The sequence below is a fragment of the Strix uralensis genome, chromosome 6 (genome assembly GCF_047716275.1).
Source record: "Strix uralensis isolate ZFMK-TIS-50842 chromosome 6, bStrUra1, whole genome shotgun sequence".
NCBI classification, from domain to species: domain Eukaryota; kingdom Metazoa; phylum Chordata; class Aves; order Strigiformes; family Strigidae; genus Strix; species Strix uralensis.
Window position 1 is genome coordinate 43,023,216 of NC_133977.1, and position 20,507 is coordinate 43,043,722.

At 44.3% G+C, this 20,507-nt stretch overlaps 1 protein-coding gene across 1 annotated transcript in view; it reads left to right on the forward strand.

The window, feature by feature from the left end:
- The first annotated feature begins 120 nt into the window (after positions 1–120).
- Positions 121–20,507, forward strand: part of KIF5C (kinesin family member 5C) — an 86,023-nt gene continuing 65,636 nt past the window's right edge. Inside the window, exon 1 of the mRNA XM_074873831.1 lies at positions 121–357. Within this exon, the coding sequence (XP_074729932.1) occupies positions 232–357 (126 nt within the window). The 5' untranslated portion in view covers positions 121–231. The remainder of the gene's footprint in view (positions 358–20,507) is intronic.

A 20,507-nucleotide genomic window follows, 5' to 3' on the forward strand; every position in this document is an offset into this window, starting at 1 on the left:
TGAGGGGGGCGCGGAGGGGGCGCGGAGGGTTCCGCGCTGCCCCTCCCCGCGCAGCCGCGCCGGGGAAGGGGGGGCGGGTAGGGGTTGGGGAGGGGGGGGGTGGGGGGGGGTTGCGCGGGCGCTGCCGGCGCTGAGCGGCTCCTCGCCCCGCCCGGCCGGCGGCTGCAGGGCGTCTGCGGCACCTGCCCGGCGGAGCGCCCGCTCCCTGCGGCCGGCGCCCGCCCCGCCGAGATGGCGGATCCCGCCGAGTGCAGCATCAAAGTGATGTGCCGGTTCCGGCCCCTCAACGAGGCGGAGATCCTACGCGGGGACAAATTCATCCCCAAATTCAAGGGCGAAGAGACGGTGGTCATCGGGGTGAGTCTGCCGCAGCCCTCTCCCGTCCGGCGGGGCGAGCATCCCCCCCCTCCCCTTCACCCCTCACCGGGACGAGCATCCCTCCCGCGGTACCGGAGCCCCCCCCCCCCCCGCCCATTGTTCCCGCTGCGGCGGAGCGAGGGAGGGGCGGTGGCGGCCGCACTCCCCGCGGGGGTCCCCGTGTGTGTCCCCCACCGTGGGTGAGGGGTCTGAGCTCCCCCCCCGGGGGTCGCCGGGCCCGGGGAGGGGAGGGTGGGGGGGCGCGGGGGCGGCCGCCGCTGCTGGCGCTGATGTCATGCCGGTGACTGGGCATGCTCGCCGGCGCTCCGCGGGGGCGGCCCGTCCGCGCCTCCGCCGCGCCCCTGCGGCAGCCGGCGGCGAGAAAGTTTTCCCGGTGCGCGGTGTGTGTGATGGGGGGGCTGCGGTGGGACTCCCTTGGCTGGGGCTGCCGGTGGGTGCCCGGGATGGGGGGGGGGGGGTGGTGATGGGCTGTGGCTGTCCCGGGGGGGCGACGAGGTGCCGGTGGGTCCCTGCAGAGCAGGCGGGGGGACGGTGCAGAGCATCCCTGGCGAAAATTACCCACGCGAGGGGAAGTTTTTTTTCCTGTTAAAAAAAAAAAACAAATTAAAACATCGAGTCGCTACCCGCTTACAGCAACAACAACGTTCCCAAACTCGGCGTTTTCCCCGCGCTTTGTCGGGGGTGGGCTGCGCACAATAGCAAAAGGCTTTAAAATGAACAAAGCGTGCGGGAATCTGGGCCCTCCCTGGGTGGGATGCGGCTCCTTGGCCGAGCGTTTAACATGGCGCAGCGCGATCGCCGGCCTTGCACAGGCAAGAAAGTGCTCGTGGTTTTTCCTCCTCCGAGCTGGAGCTTTGCAAAGCCGGTGTCTGGGCTGGGGTTGCATTCAGGAGTCCGCCAGCGTTGGGTTTGGTGGGTGCACGAAGCCACTACTGGGCGCTTGAACTTGGGTTGTGTTCTTGGTTTGCTGGGTCTAACCAGCCCAGGTCTTCCGTGCTTTGTTTTATACGTGTGGTTAAACCAATAACATGATCTATACTGCACTATGATGAAGAGATTTTAAATTGTTCAAAAAACGAGCAATAACTTGCACGGTTTGTCAAGATTCTTATTAAAACCTCGAGTTTTTTGACTTCCATGAAAGTTGCAAAACAGCTGTGGAAAAGTGAGGAAAAAATTAGTCGATTCTGAACGTAAATGCCCAGTTTGTTTTTCTTAATTTGTTTTCTTTAAGCGTTTTCTGTGTAGCCAAATTAATTTTCTTGATTTGAAGGTTAAAGTCATAACACCCACGACAGGCTGTTAACAATAGAATAATCCAATAGGTTATCAATCTCCCTCAGCAACGGAGGGCTCTCTTTGGTCAACATATATTTGGAACGAAAGTGTAACTGTAGCACAGTCATTTGGATGTTTAAGAAACAAATGTCAGCAAATTCCCCTCCCCCCCTTAAATCAGCCCTCAGACATATTAAAAGTTGATTAAAATACATCTACTGTGAATCCCTTAACAACGCTATTCTTTCTAAGAGAAGTAGAATTTAGAATCCTTTTTTCCCACCTAAGTGAATTTGCAAGTCTGTAACGCATCTTTATCTATAAAGTATCGGTTGTCTGGGAAAACAGTAACTATGATGCTTTGAAAAAAGGTATTTATATCTTGCAGGCAGGAGATCTCTTTAGTAAAGGCAGAAAGGAAGAATAACAGCAACTGTCGATTTCCTACCATGGAGGTTTAAAAAAACAGAAACAAGGAGAGTGAATATATATATATAAATGCATATAAATATTTATTTTTATATATATATATATATCTTCAATTTGGCAGGATCATTTTGGGGGGTTATTTGCCATCTTGCAAATCCAGTCAGAAGCTTGGAGTATGCCTTTCCTTCCCCTTTACAGGGCAAAATACAGGTCTTTTTTAGGTGCACGTTTTAGTGAACTAGTGCAGTATGTCCTCAAATACACCACCTTTTTGCCAAAGAGAAACCATCCGCCTGGGGTTCTGTGGGGATATTGGTAGACTTTTAAGTATAAATGAACACGAAGATCTTTACATATTCTGTGTTCTCTTTATTTGCAGTACTGAGCTTGTTGAGCTTTGGTGGAACTTGACCCACAGTGGATGCCAGTGCAGTATGTTAGTAGAAAGTGGTACTGGTTGTTGTTATTTACTGGTTTAGGGTGGCTGCTTGGCTCCAGCAAATAATGCCTGGCAGGGGCAAGGAATCCTGAACCTGGTGGAAGGCACTGGTAGAGTAGACTTCCTGCTAGAAAAGCAGGATTTTAGTCTTCAAAAGCTCTTAAGAAACATTATATAACGCAAAAATAAACTAAACCGAACATTTTTGTTTGTTTTACTATAGCATTTAAAAAACACTGCAATGCAGCTTTTATTTTTGCTCCATAAAATATTGGAAAGAAAGGGGTTCTGTTAAAATTTAAAAAAATAAACACAACACCAAAAACCCCCCAGAGGAATTCTGTCATTATGTAAGAAAAAATAAAATATAAATCTTTTAAAGGAAATGTCTATTTTTTCTGGCCAGTAAGTCTGAATATAAATTTATTCAGAAGTAAATTCTTCTTCTTCCCAACAAACAATTGTGAGGAAAATGCTTTTTTCCTGAGCTTCCCACCGTCATTTCCCATTACACTTCCCTAGGGCTTTGTGTAGATTTTCCAACAAAAATTAAAGATGATGACTCCATGATACTTCTTGAAAACAAACAGCAATGAAGGAAGTTGAACAACTTGTGCTTGAGTTTCCCCAGGATATCTTTCACGCCATGACTAAAGCTGTATCTCTGCAATGCCTGTGGTTGTGTGGTTCAGAGCTGTTTGTCAGGGAAGTCCCAGGGCAACATCCTAACACCATTCAAACCAGTTAAACCCTTCGGAGTTGGGATTTGACCCAGTGTCTTATATTCGGGCCTCTTCCATCCATCTTCATGCGCTTTGCATGTGCAACGCAGTGAAGTATCGAAGAGTAAAATGTCTTACCTTAAATTTTCCTTTGGTTAAAACAGAGAAAACTCACTGTATTTTGATTCTACTTGAAAGTTTAAAATATAAAAGCCTTTTAGGTGTATCTCATCTTTAACCATAGCAGGAAAAGGTGACAGTGGTAAATCCATGGCTTTCTTTTGTGGTTAGCTACCCAACAGTCTCATCAGACTGCAGTTTCATTTTATGTTTCTGCTCCTCTGCAACCTCAAGGTGACTCTCTCATTGATTGTGTTGGCTGACATACCTAAAAATGTATTTTTCTAGCTGGCTTGCTTCTTATGGGCTTGTTGGAGAGCGTGGAGCTGTTTGCTGTAGTAAGCAACTGAAGCAGTCTTCTGGTGTGTGGTTTCTTCACGTTTCTCCCTGCTCCTCAGAGTGCTTTTATTCCTGAGCATCTGCAGAGGAAGGATGCAGAGAGGCTCAGCACCTGGTGAGATGCCCCCCATAAGGATACTTTTCTGGTTTAGGTTTATGGGAGAGAGTGCTTCCAGCCCTTTTCCCCTTCCCCTGTTGTAAAATATTTAGGAATTTAGTTGTGAAGGAGACGGTATTTTCACATCCTTTTTCTGTTAGGTCTAGAGTGACTGCTTCCCTTTTAGTGCAAGACTGATCTGAAACTGATTTTTCAGACAAATATCTCCTGTTTAGAAAGGCAAACATCTAACCCGAATTTTTCTAGCCAGCTCGGAAACCTCACGTTAGTATTACCAGAAAAGGGGATAAAAAGACTCTTCATTCTGGTTGTCAGCTGCTTTTTGAGCTGCAGCGTGAGGGCATGTGTAAAGCCCAGCTTAGCAGGAGCTGCTGAGCACTGCAGTTCTCCGCTGTGGGTGCCGGGCAGGCAGCGCAGAGCCTTCCTCAGCCCCTCGCTGCCTGCGCCGGGGGGGCTTTAGCGTAACCCTCTGCCAGCTCTCTCAGCAAACTGCCCATGAGAAAACCAGTGCAGAGCTCCAGGGTCAACGGGAGGGTCCCCCCCAGGATTGTGCTTTACTCGTATGGGGGAAAATTCTGTTGTTTCAGCCGTGAAACATTCCACATAACGAGCTACTGTGCCTAAAACCAACCAAACAAAACAATCATCACCTGATACTCTGCTACTGTGCAATGGTCGCTGCTGTTTTGCAGTGTCATATTCCATGAAATAAGGGAAAACAAAAATTGATGGCTGATTCCTTTGCAGAGGGTGGCATGAGATCTGAGCACGGTTGTGGGTTTTTTTTAAAACTTCCTGCTCTAAGTACTGTTTGGAATGTCTTGTGGAGAGATTTGCACTTATTTCGATCCTTAGAGTATTTGGGTATGTTTTACCTTTCATTTCATGGATGCTAGTGAAGCCATAACTTTGTACTAATGACAAGAAGACATATTCTTAAGTCCCTCCTGTACAGAGATCTCTGTATGCTGTTAAGCAGTTGTCACTCTGTCTGTTAAGACAGACCTAAAAAGACACCCTGGGATAAATGACTAGTTAAAAAAAAAATTAAAAACTACCCTGTGCTGTGTGGCTCTTTTTATGGGGTGTGGTACATTGTGCTTCTAACAAAAGCCAAGCATCCATCTCTACCTCGAAATGCACAACAATTCTGCTTATGGAGGATCTGTTCATGACATATCTATAAATACCTTTTACAAAAGCTCATACTGGTTTGATGTAGGATGTGAACTGAGATGGGGCTTCTGTCATGGTGTAAAATATGTCCGTGGGTATGTAGCATGCCATTTTTCTAGCAGAACACTTAATCTGGGAAGCTAATGCTTGCTTTGTCTCCCAGCATTTTTGGTGTGTTTTCCAGCTCTGCTCAACTCTTCCAGTGAAGTCTGAGCAAGTTTTGTATAAAAGCTTTTGTGAAGGATTGTTGTGAGGTACAAGTAGCTGGCATAGCTAAGCATGACATTTATATGGAACCCATGGTATGGAAGACACCAAGAGCTGACAAACACCTTTGTGGGAGCTGTTTCTTTTAAAAGTGTTGCTAATCCTCCTACACCCTAAGATTTTCCTGTACACTGGCATAAGCTGCGAACGTCTGTAACTTGCTGCATTTTCCCGTTTTGTGGATGAGATGAACCACGATGTGCTGTGCTCGTTCCCCTGTGGCTTTGGGCTACGTTGCTTTCAGGTCAGACTATTTCCAGAGCAGCAGCAGCACAAGACTGACAGATCCAGCACTTGCTTTTTTTGGGGGGGGTGATTTCTCTCAGTAGCTTAAGCCAGTAGGTATTTCAGGAAGAAGTAGATGATAGCACGTTGCTGTTCATTTGGGAAAGAACAAATACAAGATGATTCCACTGGGTCTGGATGGCTTTTCTGTGCCTTGCAGGAGAAACGGTTTCATTTACGGAAGAACGGGTCGGGTAGCCATTCAGGGAGCTGCATGCTTGGTATTTATGAGAGTAGTTGTTTTCCTAAGGCATACTGCTGTGCTTCACACTTATTTTCCCGAGCTTGCATAGAAGGTTAAAATCGTGGGACTGATGAGATGATTGGCACAGTAGTTTTTTGGTTCTGTTTTTACAATGTGTTGGCTAAAGAATGAAACTGTTCTGGATCTAATTATCAAGAAATACAACACATTTATTTCCTGACACAGTGATACTCCCATGAAGCACTGAAGCAAATGTAGTATACAGTATTACTTACTCTTCCATAATTGAAGTTGGTCTTGATAAGGGCTTGCAAAAAGGTCTCTGAGCTTCTCCAAACTTTCTCCTTCTCCCCCACCAGCCTTTGCATCTGTCCAATCCCATAACCTGACTGGGTTGGTGTGGGATGGGGAAGCAGCTTTCCTAAGGAAGTGCTGCGGGTTTGCATGGGGATTTGGCTCATGGAGAGCTTTGAAACATGCCGTATCCACAGGGGCAGGGTGTGCCGTTGTTTGCGGAGCAGCGAGTGGCCTGTATGAGCAATGCCCTCGGGTCTGCCCGAGCCCTGTCCTGGGCAATGCTCGGGGGGTTCCCCCAGGCTGCACCACAGGTGTCGGGATGAGCAGCAACCGGTTCGGCTTCCAGGACTCTTGGCACTGAACCACTTCTCTAAGATGCTTCTGAGAAAGAGATACCTCCCTTCCAGTTAAGGTTCAAAGCAAAATCCTCGGCTTGTTAAACGCTGTTCTTGCTAGATTTAAGCGTAGATAGCCACTTCTGTGGGGACAGTGTGGTTGGGGGGGGTTCTGTTTGTTTCTTTTCTGAATCCTCTGCTGTTTCTCTTCTGGAAGGGATATTCTTTCAAGCTTGTCTGTAAGTGCTGAATTGGGGGAAAACCATTCAACACAGATCAGTGTGTGCTTCTTGGGTGAAGTTGTATGTGTTTTTCTGTTTTCTAAAAATATAGTGAGAAATAAGGTGTGAAAATAGGTTCTATTTATTGTTGGTGGTGCTAGAAAGATGTTTCACTCAAAATACAAAGCTTATTATTTTTTCACCAAAACAGTTTCCCTTTTGTGTTTCCTTGGGGCATCAAAGGCTTTTTTTTTTTTTCTTTTTCTAATCCCATTTGAATATCTTTCTCTAAAAATATCTTCATCCGGCATATACCTATCCTGTCAAAAACAGGGATTCCTACTTAAAAGCTTTGAAACAAAATACAGATGATATATTTCAACAGGATAGCTTGTCAAACAACTGGAAAATGTAGTCACATGCCACTCTCAATGTTGTCTTTTTTCCTCTGGTAGCTCCTGCAGGATGCCTTTGGTTTGGAGCAGAAGGTTGAGACCATTCAGCATCTGTACTCGTGTACCTTGTTCCAGCTTGTTGCAGTCTTTGTTTCCTTCCCCTGAGATGCAGTAGTTAGTCACTGGTGTTTGGATTCGTTTTTGCAAATGGCTGTTCAGTCTGGTACAGTCAGATTTATTGGTATTTGGGGAAGTCTGGGAGTACTTTTTTTTTTTCTGCATCGTTGGAGATGATTTCTCCTGAAGCTGCCTGCCCTAAATGAAGGCTTAACATGCAGTGAGGAAGCTGTGAGGGAGTAATGTGTGCTTACATCTCCACATACTGTTTCAGTGTTTCAAACTGTGCCAGAAGAATAAAAGCTGTTACAAAAGATAAAATGAAGGATGAGATGCCACTTATAAGTCTTTAGCATTAATGTGCTTTCCTCTGTAGTAATTTTTTGAGGATTGGGGCAGGGAGGGGATGCTTCCATAAAAACAGATACTTAGGAGGAGAGATTATTTAATTTGTTTTTTCCTGACAGTTTTTAACTAGCCTGCTGACACCCTTGGTATTATCTTTGGTGTCCTTCTTATCATTAAAATGACTCACCTTAGGATTTGTTTTCTTCCAAATTTACTTGTTTTGAAATGCCTCACGTGTCTCCAGGCACTAACATAGATTTTCTAACTCTGAGCAGTGTATCAGAGCAAGCTGCAGAGCTGCAACACCTGCAGATCTCACAACTGTGTTTTCTTAAAGGTGGGCTTTTCTTTCAGCTGAGGACAATGTTAAATATCCGGTGTCATCAGTATTTGTCAGTTCTCTTGTTTGAAGATTTCAGCGTGCATGAACTGAGCCGTGCTGTTCATTGCTAATACCATAGGCATAGGGAAAAGGGGAGTTGTGGACACGTGTTGAAACGGATGCAGTGGCATAGAAGAAACAAATGAATGGGGTGATCTGTTCTCTGCTTGGAAAAGAAACACACATAATCCAGTTTCCACCTAGTAGCTTCCACGGCTTGGGACGGTCTGATTGCTGATGCATTTCTTGTTAAATTCTGGCTGGCTTAGTTGAATACAAAAACGCGTTTGGAATTTGACATGAATGCTTTCATCAAAAGATCTCTTCTACACAAGAGGATTTATTTGTGGTTTGGTTTTTTTTTTCTTTTTTTTCTTAACACAGACAACAGTCCTGTGCACAGGATGTTTTGTTGGATCCCTTTGAGCTTGGCATGTTGTGTTTTAATGTAGCCCAACAAGACCAAACACAATTACCTACCAACTACTTCCAAACTCTTTACTTTCCCTCTTTTGTTTGCTTTTGTGTTGCTGCAGCTTTTTAAAACTCAGACATCATGCCAAGGTAAGACTCATTCTGAAAAGATATTTATGAAGTTACTCAGAAGACTGAAAAACACATGTATCTGTGTGGGGATGAGTCTTGCTTCAGGGTCTGCTCTCAGTTCTGTGGTTGAGGACTGGGATGCTGCAGGCTGAGAAAGCAGAGCTCTGCTTTGGCAGTGGGCTGAAAAATGGAGGGACACTGGATCCAAGTCATTTGAGACAACAGCCTGGGTGTGCAGTACAGGGTAGTCAGTGCTTCAGCTGACACTGAGGGTGTAGAAGCAGAAAAGTGATTTAGAGTTGCTTGGTAATTGCTTGACACTTTTGACTGTGGTGTTGCCAATGCTTGTTTTTCCAGCTCCACTGGAAGGTGCACATTGGATAATGGTGCTTGTCCATGCAATGGCTTTGTGAACTGGGAAAATACCTTTAATCAATTTTCTTGGGTTTTCGAGTGTGAAAATACTGCATACTTAGAAAACCCCAAACCAATACAACAGCAAAAAAACCTTTACCTCAAAATATCCAAAATGGAATACTTGAGAATCTTAAAGACGTGGAGTGGCAGGCATGGTATTTCTGATGGATTCCTCTTTTTATTTATCTACTGGAAAGAGCCGAGCCATTTCTATCTATTTATGACCTCTTTGTATCTTGACTTTCTATGGGATGTCCTGGAAATGCATGTGATTGTTATCAGATTCCCATTATAATATCGATAATTGGTCCCATGACAGCTTCAGAAAACGCATATTTTCAAATTATGAGATAGAGTCTAATTGAGACCAAGAATGTTGGATTTTTTCCCCGTGAGAAATGAGTATTCAGAGATAAGGACTTAAATATTTAATAGTAGTCTCTTAGATGTCTTTGCAAAAAGTGATTCATTTTTTTCAGTGCCTCGCTCTCAACTAAAAGAAATCTTACTCTGTTACCTAGTTATAATGATGGGTAGCAGATGCTGTTGGTTTGTGTAAGAGACTCTCTTCTGGGTCAGAAGGCAGTAGGATTCTTGAAAACCTGGTGGTTTTAAAGTTGCTGTTAAACATTTCTGCCGCATGACGACAATGCGATACTGAAAAACACATTTTCTTATATGTCAAATGGCCCAAAGGCTTGCAGTAACTTTTGCTGTACTCCTGAACAAAATACTCCTGAATTTACTTAGATATTTACAGTCTCAGTTGTTGCGATAACACAGCCTTTTCTGTTTAGTTGTCCTTGTGGCAGCCTGTGAAGTAAAGAAGACCTCTTGTTTTGGGGGGTGAAAGTTGACTTTTAAAGTCACATTGGGAATCTACAGGGAAGTTGAGTCTCTGATACACGAGTATCGTTCTAACTGCTAAATTATTCTCTCACTTAGCAAAGGATGTGCAGGAGACCGTTATCTGAATTGGGGTAACTGGGTTAGTGAATATTTTTAGCAAAGCTGTTAACAGAAGTCAGATTTTTCTGCAGTTGTAATCTCTTTTCTTGACTGTATAGTTCTCTCGAATTGCTTGAATCTCTGTATTTAGGCCAACAGTGAGATGTGGGTAATGCTGCAACATCGCGCAGAGCTTCAAGATTTTATATTGTTCATTTAGATTTTTGGAACAAATTATGATTACTAAGGGAAGTCACCTGTTTGTTTTTTTTTTTAATACATTGCTCTGTAGTACAAATAGCTGAGCAGCTGTACTTGCAGGCACCAGAGCCTAGTGAGGCAAGCACAGAACGAATGCAGTTGGAAGATGTCTGTATCTATATGTATATTGGACTAGCTCGTAACACATGGCGATGTTCCATCAGGAGGTGCTTGTGGCTAGTTCAGCTAGAGCAGGCACAGCAAATGTAGATGTCTTACCTTGTTCGCTGCGTACCTGGCCGGATTTGCTGACGGCTTGATCAGTGCTGCGTGCCCCTTTAAAACACGGTGACTTCTCGCCACTCCTAGGTTTCACTGCTGATGCTCTTAGTAGCTGTTTCAGTTACACTGCAAATGCAGTTGGCTGTACCCATACAGCTCAGTCTTCTCCAGCTGCAGCAGTTACGTCCTCTTTAACAGCCCAACACTGATGTTTGTCACCATATAAATCATACAAAATGCCACTGCTGAAGACTGACCTGTTAGCCTCAAACTGCTACCCCCGTGTCATATCCATCCTCTACTTCTCTCCCCTTTTTTATTACCTTCTGGTTTTTTTTCTCCCCCCTTTTATAATACCTTATAATACCTTTTTTTCCTCTCCCCCTTTATAATACCTTTTTTTTCCTCTCCCCTTTTATATTGCATTTCATTTGCTTTTCTCCTCTTAGAACCTATCTGTATGCTTTTTTTATTTTCTTACCACTTTCTGGGTCAACCATAAATACCTAGTGGAAAACTCTGCTGTCATTTGATAAATGCATTGGCTTGATTATTTTTCACTTTATGGTATCTTCTACAATTTAACTTCAAAGCAGAGTAGTTCAATGATACAAACAAATCTTAAAGCAAAGTTAATCTTGCTACACAGAAGCACATGTTTCTTTATACTTGAGAAAAATGTTTGCTTATATTGGTAATAAAGAATTTATTTTGTCCATTGCTTGCTTTATGTGCAGCCCAGATTTTCTGAGTATTAGAGAATAACCGCAGCCATAAACTTCAAACAAAGCTGTTGCCAGCATAAACAATTTATTTTAATCGTACCATATGTGATTGCTGAGCTGTGAAGCACTGTGTAAGAGTTGCCTTCCCTCTTTCTGTGCAGGAGGAAGGTAGGACTCTGCTGCTATGAGCTGAAGGAAAATGGAAGCACCTAAGGTGGTTTCATACTGGGTGTGTTGTGTGAGCCAGTGCCAGAGCTGGGAAGAAGAATGAGAAATTCGGGAAACACCTGATTTGCAGAACTGCTCCCCTTTGGGGAAAAAAAAATAAGCTGAGATGAGTCAGTGCTGTCTCCATCATCTAATCAAGATGTTTGAAGGGCTGCTTATTTGAGATGGCTGCAAGTGCAGAACTGGCAGCCTCGGTGGGAGCGCTGAGGAGCTCTGCCTTCAGCAGCCCTCCAGGATCCTCATCCTTGCGGCAGAAGGACGGGAGCTTCCACAGGGGATCCAGCTCCTGGTGCTGCCCGCAGCAGGATTGCTGTCTAGAAGCAGACTGAACCATTGCCCTGTTTTTTAAATTGTTTTTTAAATTCACTTTTGACAGAATTGGTCAATAGTATATCACTTAATATGGGATTTCTGTTTTTAAAAATCAAGTGAACTCTTTCCTCCTTAAGTTTTATGATACATATGTGTGCTATTTCAGCAACAGCAGTACTATATGAATGTATAATTTTAACTGAGCTGAGTACATTGCTCTTCTGGCTTGATGCAACTATTAATCTGTTCACTTTAGTAGAGCTTGCATTTGGCCTGTTTTGGATTCAGACTTTGTACTGGAACTGAATAAACCTGGATTTGACTTGCAAGTGACCCGGGGCTCATCAGCTCCTTGGTCCCCTGTTAGTGCAATGGAGAATATTCCTTGCTTTTCTCTTCTCTGTTATTGGTTTTGGTGGTTTAAATTTCAGGGGTTTCTGATTTTTGGTACTAGGTAGCTGCCAGTACACACTTCAGCTGCATTTTGAGGAAGTCATTTGGGACTCTGTCTTTAAAACACAAGAAGCCTGAAAGCTGAAGCCGCTGTAGTCTTGCTGGTGGACGGGGGGGAATTCAGAGCAATTATTCTGTCCTGGAGAGAGGTACCTTCTGTCTCTAGGATTTAGAGTACGTTGCTGTGTATCTGTCCTGCTTTTCTAAAGAGCCATCGGTACCCGTATAAATGTATTTCTACGGCACGCAATGGCTGAAGGGTGTGAACGCAGTCAGAGGTGTGCAGGGGCCAATGCTGGAGCAGTGGCAGCAGGAGCTCCTGCTGAGAGCCGTGTAGGGGCAACGACAGCAGCACTGTCCTGCTGGTACAGCTCTGATCCTGCCCCGGGTTGGTGTTTTTTTTGTGGTCATCTAAGTGGAGCACTGCTAATAAAGATGCCTTGTTGCCCTGGATGCACGCAGCAGGCAGTGTTCAGCCTCTCTGGGTAAGCTGCTGCGAAGGGAAAGCGGGCAGCTCCTCTTTGCTGCCACTGCACACTTGGTGTGTCTGGGAAAAGTTACCTCACCTCTTGAGGGGGGTAAGGGAGAAGGGCCAGGGGGACAGGAGACCATGTTCATTTACCACTTACCTCCAAGGCTGAGCTGGTTTATGTGACAAGAACTGCTTGCTTTTTTTATTATTATTAGAAACTGCCACTTGGAGTGGCTTGGGTTTCAGAGACTTTGGGATCTAGGAAATGTAAATTGGATAAACATGGAGGATCGGGAAGATGAGACCTCTTTGGCTTCAGGACTAAGGGGTTTTTTTGGGAAATAGTGCCAAATGACAAGTTTAAAGGTAAGCAGGGTGGCTGGAGGTTGAAGTCCATCAGCCGAATGGCTTGTGACTCGACAGGAAGAGCAACTGCTTGTGCTGGTGCAAAGAAAAGATCTTAATGATTGTTTGCACCCTCCTTATCCTCCTTATTGTCTGCTAGTTGACAGTCCTGTGTCTTACAGGTTTTATTTGTTTCTGCTAGAGAGAAACAGCAATATGAATGATGGTTTACATAGGAGACAAGTACTGTGTTTACATGACCGTCATCTTACAGGTTGTGGCTCTTTCTTCATCTTCCTTGCTACAGTGGGTCGAGAAAAGGCACGTGTGTAAGTTTAACATGGTCACTTCTGGTGCCTCCTGAACACTGTAAGGGAATGGAGTGTGACAGGCCAGACTGTACCCTGCTTTGAAGATTTGGGAAATGCAGAAGGAGTATATCAGCATTACTAAATCTGGTAATAGAATTACTGTCAGGCAATTCCAGCCAGCATTGCCTGTTTCTGGATGGTTTAGCAGAAATCGGGGCTGGTCTGCTGATCTCATTGCTGTGCTGTAAGAAGAGATGTGCTGTATATGTAAGCTGTAATGCATTTCTAGCTGCAGGGAGGGCACAGGAAGGGGTTATGAGCCAGAAAATCTATTTTTGCACTTTAAAAAGCAAAAATTACCAGAGAAGGCCCAAGCAGTGCATTTCAAAAAGAAATTCTGCAGCTCTTTGTTCTTACGAAGTTCACAGGAGGATATTTTGTTGTGTGTGCCTGGGTGTGTGTATTTTAACCTGCTCAATAATACCACTTTTCTTCATATTATTTATGTAACTGTTTGAGCTGTATTCTGTGTAGTAACACAATCAGAACCCCTTTGCCAGCTGTCCAGGAAAGCACAACTTGTCACCACAAATTTCTCAGTATGGGACAAGTTGGCATAGACATTCTCACTACCAAATGCAAAGCCATTTGGAACCCGTTCCACTTGAATTTTGAATGAGATTTAACCAATTCTGAATTTCTTGATGATTGACTTAATTTATCAGGGATGGATTAACTTATTAGAAGTGCAAAAACCAGATTCCTCCTGATAACTGGTGCTAAAATGGAGGAGGCAGTAATTCTAGTTTGTAAGGGGCTGCAATGTTTTTGTAAGGATGCTTTTTTTTGGTCTCCACCTGTCTAATTACCTGATGTAATTTTTTATGAACTAGAGATACAAATGAGAATGCCTGTACTAGAATAGGATTGCTGAGTATTGCTAAACCAAGCACTGCAGTATCACGACCCAGCTCCCACAAATATATGGGTTTTACAAATAGGATTGGGGTCTCTGTTTTACAGTTTCCTATTTAAGCTTTCCTAGCCCCCACTACATCAGAGACAAACCCTTATATTTTTAATATTATTAAAAATGATGATTTTTGCATAATTACCTGGACCCAAATGCTTTAGCCTGAGGAAGACTGGATGATTGGTACTAAAATGGTGAGATTTGGACAGACCAAGCATAAGAGTTCTGCTTTTTTTTTTTTTTTCCCCCCCCCCAGATAATGAGATGAGATATATAAGGAAATCAGTGCAACAAGCCATGAAACAGAAGCTTGTTGGTTGTAAGGTTATGGATGGGAGTGAGCAGGTTCCTCCTTATTCAGAGGGTAGAGATGGCAGGAACTGGTGCTCTTGCAGGCAGGAGCAGAGGCTCCAAGTGACCGGGCTTGTGCTTGGCCAGTGCCGTGTGGCTTTGCTCCTCCCGAAGGGGAGCTTCCTTCTCTCTCCTCCACCCCCACCACTCTTAAATTGGGTGAGATGGCAGGAGGAGAAGAACCTGCACAAATTGAGATGAGAATCGGAAGAAAAGGTAAAAGAAATCAATGGAAGTGTTGTGAGAGTGAAAGGAGGTCAGCGGTTTTGTAGTGGGAATCAAAGGCTGTATGAAACGCTACAGTTCCTGCGTGTCCCTTCCTGGAAGATCTAATCTCACTCCATGTTCTTATTAAACAAGCTTTTAGACATGCATTTCACGTGTTTAGCACGGACTTTGTAGGAGTGGATCTGCCCCAGATGCTGCAGAGCCCGCAGTACCAGAACAGAGAGAAATGGCGGATGCGCAGAAGCTCATCAAAATGGCCGCACTCGTGCATGGGGTCTCTGTTCTGCAAACGCTGTTCTCCGTCCATGTTTGAAGAGGTTTGTTGCCAGGAGCAACTTGTCTGCATTACTTGGTGACAGGGTAATTGCTCTGTCTGCCTCAACATCTGAGTTCCTGTGAAGGCTCTTCCATGCTCAGATTGTAGCTGTTACTATAGTCGTTGAGGTGCAGAGCTGAATATTCCAACATACAACACAAGTCTAGGCTACAAGCCATCAAGGTACTAAATAGAAGGTAATTCCAGAGCAGCTGTGCATCAGATATCTCTGTTGATAAAACCAGATACAGCCCTGCACTCTTTGGTGCCCTTTCAGTTCTTCTTCTGAGTATCATTTTTCGATGGAAAAGGAAGAGGGAAGTACAGAAGTAATGGTGCTGTCATTCTCCTTCCTTAATTCTCTGATGTGTTTTCAGTGCATGCGGTTTTAATTACATTGCATGAAAGGAAGCTGGGGCAGACTAGCGATAACATTTCTGTTATATTGTAGGCTTTTAAAATCCTGTGACAACATCAGGTCAGTAAACATTAAAGCTCCTAGCACTACTGGCATTTAGTATCTCAGTTTGTAAATGAGGAAGCAAGTCCAACTTGTTGTTACTGGTCTCCCAGGGAATGAGGAACACACTCAATCAACAAGGTATCAAGAGGTGAGGGTTATTTCCTGATCTCTGAGAGTACAGCTACTCCATTAGATTATGGATGCTGGTGTCTTCTTCTCTCATCTGTTTTAGACGCTACTAGTCTGGGCTTTTGAACACTTGAGATCTTTCAGCTCCTGAGGGAAGATGAAAATAATCTACATGTCCCAGTGTTGCTGTTGGTCCTGCGGTTTGCTGTCGGTGATAATGGGATGAGAACAATTCAACCCTGTTTGGTGGAGTGTGTCCCCAGCGGAGAACCGTGTTCACACTGTGGTGTGCTGCCATGCAAGCAGCATTTTGGCTCCGTACAGATCAGCGTGAAGAGAGTCAATCTGGGGAGCAGAGATTGAATTACTCAAGTGTGTCCAGAGAAGGGCAACGGAGCTGGTGCAGGGTCTGGAGCACAGGTCTGATGGGGAGCGGCTGAGGGAACTGGGGGGGTTTAGTCTGGAGAAGAGGAGGCTGAGGGGAGACCTCATCGCCCTCTACAACTCCCTGACAGGAGGGTGCAGAGAGGGGGGATGAGTCTCTTAAGCCAAGGAACAAGTGCCAGGACAAGAGGGAATGGCCTCAAGCTGTGCCAGGGCAGGGTCAGACTGGCTCTTAGGAAGTATTTCTTTGCAGAAGGGGTTGTTGGGCGTTGGAATGGGCTGCCCAGGGCAGGGGGGGGAGTCCCCATCCCTGGAGGGCTTGAAGAGTCGGGTTGACCCAGCGCTGAGGGATCTGGTGGAGTTGAGAATGGTCAGTGTGAGGTTCATGGTTGGACTGGAGGATCTTCAAGGTCTTTTCCAACCTCGATGATTCTGTGATTCTGTGATGTGCCCGGACTCACTTGTACGCTGGCTGTTGGGGTCTGGGCTCGCTGCTGTTGTGATTGCCAGGACAGTTTCGAGACCCTCCAGGAACTCTTCCCTCAGGATTCAGTCACACAATAAATTAGTGGCTCTGGATTAATCCCCGGGAGACTGAATGAGTATATAGCCCAGCTGCAAATGTGACAGTTTATGCCTGTGAAATGCTTTCTCTGCAGAACAAATACTGTGCAATGCAGGCAGTGGGGTGCAAGCATCTCACATGTTTCTTTTTGCCAATATATATCCAGCCTGATGGGATGCTTCATGACCAGTGATGTAGTTTGTTCTCTGATCCCCTTCAATCCTTGGTTTTGCGGAGCATGCTGAAAAGAAAGCTGCTCTACGGACCAGTGATGCCCTCTCATTTCATTCTGACCTCTCCTGACCCGAGGTGGATTTGAATCTACAACTGACAGTGCTCAGTATCCCATTACTAATCTCCTGGGCCACCCAGTTGCCCCATAAATCTGTAAGTGATACGTTTAACAAAGTGGAGATTAACACAACACTGCCACGACAGAATAAGATGTAGTTACATCTTGAACCGGGGCTGGTTTATGTTGTGCTTCACTTCTGTGGATGGAGCTGAAGGTCAGCATCTTACCTGGGACTTTTACTTCACCAAAACTGCTTCGTTTCATGTTATGAAATATCCACCTAGCTTTTTGGCTTTTTGTTGGAATATTATAAACACTGACGATAAGCAGAGATGCTGCTCCATGCATAACTTACTTCCACAGGCCCCCACTGATGAGGTGGCCTGGTGTGACTCCTCTTCCATTGCTGCTGTAGGGAGCTGCCTGAGGATAGGTTGTTTTCTACATTATTTTCTGGCTAGGAAATTTAAATTTTTGTTAAAAGAAAATCATACTGTTATTTAACAAAAATCCAGTAATTTAAAACCAATTTTGAAGTACTGCATTTTTAAAAAATAGACAATTAATACATGGTTCTCTTTTCACTCTAAACTGCTGTTAAAACCACAAAACCTTTAGTTAGAGGAGTCTCAGGCTTCTATAACTATGATACCTTTCTTTCTCTGTTCTTCTACAAAGAATATTCTTCTGTCTTTTCCTTCTAAACTGTTAGTTTGAATGGTTTTACATACAAAAGAACTTACCAGATTCTCTTATCCTGTGGTGTAAGGGAGTAGGGTAGGTTAGCTGAAATGCTGGAGCCTGGTAAAACTGGAGAAATTCTGGATAATTTTGAGTCTGGCTTACCTTCAGAGTGCTTTGAGTGCTTTTTTTCTAGAAGGTTTGGAAAGTGTCCGTTGAAGGTGGAAGCTATCAAAAGCAGGTTAGACAAGGACCCTGTGTGCTGACCGTGGCTTGGAATATTATGTAGCAAATATCCTTGCAAGATTTCTGTTTACTTAAGAACCTCTGGTGTCTAGAGGATCTTCATCTGAAATGCAAGTGACAGCATTTTAAAGTTAATTTAATTAAGCTTGTCTCCGCTTTGTTGAAGTAAAATGAGTAGATTATGAAGGTAGCTTCAAATAGGCCTGAAAAGGTCTATTAAATTAGTTAGAACACATTAAATTAAACCAGTAGTTATCTGTTACACATAATACAGTGGTGAAAGCTACCGGAAAGCCAGAGGGATGGTGCTGGGGACCATGTTCTCCTGTTTTCCCCAGAGCCCTTAGAGTAGCCTGTGTCCAGTTCCTCGCTCTGATGGCCTTACACCTGTGATAAAGTGGAGAGATCTGCTGAACTTAATCACATATCTAGTTAAAACTTAGTTTTGTGAGAAAGGATGGAAGAAACAATTTTGTGAAAGAAACACAAGTGTGGAAAAGTTATCTTAATTTATTACTATGGGGTGAAAGGAAAGGGGGAATGGTGCGCATCCTGAGCTAGTGCTGTACAGAACACCAAGTGAAATCTGTTTTCCCACGATTGTTCACATATCTTCATCTTTTTAGAGATTAAATTCAGCTGCAGGAGGATAACATCGCTCTCCAAATACCTCGTTTTGTGCCGTTGCCTAAGCAGTTCAGTATTCAAGACCCAAATCCGTAAGCTGCAGCGTGGCATGCGGGGCGCTGGTGGGCTGGAAGGACGGTGCTAATCCTGAAGGCACTAGGCTGCACGGTGGAAGCAGTACCAAAGGATGATCCTGAAGGCACTAGGCTGCATGGTGGAAGCAGTACCAAAGGATGTGTGGACTAAGCTCTGCCAGCATCCACACGCAGAGCTTGGGGCTGCCAGGCATTCAGTCGCTGACCGGGCAGTGCCCACGCCGAGGCTGCCTGCACCCGCCTGCCCGTGAAGTGGTGAGGATGGCAAGGAGCTGGAGGAGGCTGTGACCTGGGGCCTTTCCACCTCCCTCTCCCATTTCCAAGCCACGAGGAAGAGAAGGAGGAGCGAGTCGATTGCCCTGAAGTAAGAAGAGGTCCTGTTTTCCATGGTGCTGGTGGGTGCTGGGCTGCAGCCTCCAGCAGCTCCTGACCCCCGGGTGCACCAGGGCGCTGCTTCTCCAGCTCTTCACCCCGGCCTTCCTCCTAGATTCGAGGAGTCTGTCAGCCTGCAGTTTATCATCCAGTGGCCAAGCTAGGGGCTGGGAGACAGTTTGCAGTGCTTTTCATTTTTGTGACTAGCGTTACATAGATAACATCCCATCTGACAGGCTGAGAAGTGCCAGCGAGGGGTTGGAGCTTTTGCAGGGTCCACGGTGGCTGGAGACATTGGGTCCAACTCATCCTCTGGGCAGTGGTGACTAGCTTGCACCAGTAGAAGTAAATAATAATGGAGAGCTGTGACTCTGAGTATTGCTGTGTCAGAAGTATAAAAAAAATGTTGCTAAAGAGTATTATTTAATAGTCGGCTTTGTATTGGGAGATCTTTACCCTTAAAATTCATATAAAGTTTCTTAAAGAGTATATTTGCCAGGCCATGCATCTGGGTGGAAGAAAAGCTTTAAAATAATTTCTGCGGTTTGGTTTCCTAAATTGCAGATGTATACCAAAATAAAATAATGCATTCTGAAAACAGGATTTGTTGCAAGGAGTTAAAAGTTCTTTCTGCCAGGATCGAAAGCTAGAAGTGGATCACTGGCCACAAGCCAAATTCTGTCAGCTCCACAGAAATAGTCATAAGGTAGATCAATAATTAAGCTTGCTATGCAAAAGTAATGTTGTGTTTGACTCAGATTGCTCTGCAGTGCCTGTTCATATATGACTGCTTGTTTTAATTTATTTTTCAACCAAATTTTAGGAGTATTACCAGATTTAAGATTTTATTTTGGACAGCTTGATTTGACTATGTAGTGTATTCAGGTTAGTGTGAATAAATTTTCTTAATTTTTTTTATTTCAGGTATTCTGAATTCTCATCCAGTAGGTGACTACTGCCTCAATGTTTTTAAAGGGCAAGCTAACATAGAAAAAGGATGGGATGGCACTAGCATTTCCTTAGTACGACTGAATAAAGGGAAAACATAACTAAATTTAACTGTTTTGCTTACATGCATTTATTTTCTCCGTCTGTCTTTAATCATGTTTTCAATTCTCACTAGAGAGAGATGGCTTCAGGAGACTGGGATGGATCCTGTTTATTTCTTGTGCTTTATCAGCAAAACAGTAACAGCCTTGTAGTTGCAGAACCTTGAGAACTTGTGGGGAAAAGATGTCCTTCTATCTAATAAGTTCTATCTAATTCCAGGGGAAATTTGCAGGGCCAGCTATTTATCCCACTTGCGAATGGAGCACGTTTGTTGCAGCGATCAGTAAATGTAACCTCTGCATTTTCAAAAGGAGTAAAGACTTCAATTCCTACTTGTGTAGGCTAGAGGGAAGAAATGTGTTTTATGCCATCTTCTAAGGAAGAAACTCAGTGCTGTGCAAGGGGTGTGCCTCAACTGAAAAATTGAATTGCTGCTGGTAATAGTTTGCTTTCTGCTCTTTGAAAAATTCTGTCTTCTAGGCCTGCAATTACATATCTTTTATTTATAAAACCTCTCCTACAAGAGCACTTATGGTAGTGAAAACTAGCTGGGAAATAATTTCCCATTAATTATGCTCCTACGTATCACATGATTCTATTACCTGTATACTCACCCATTGTATGTACTAGCAGTGGCATCT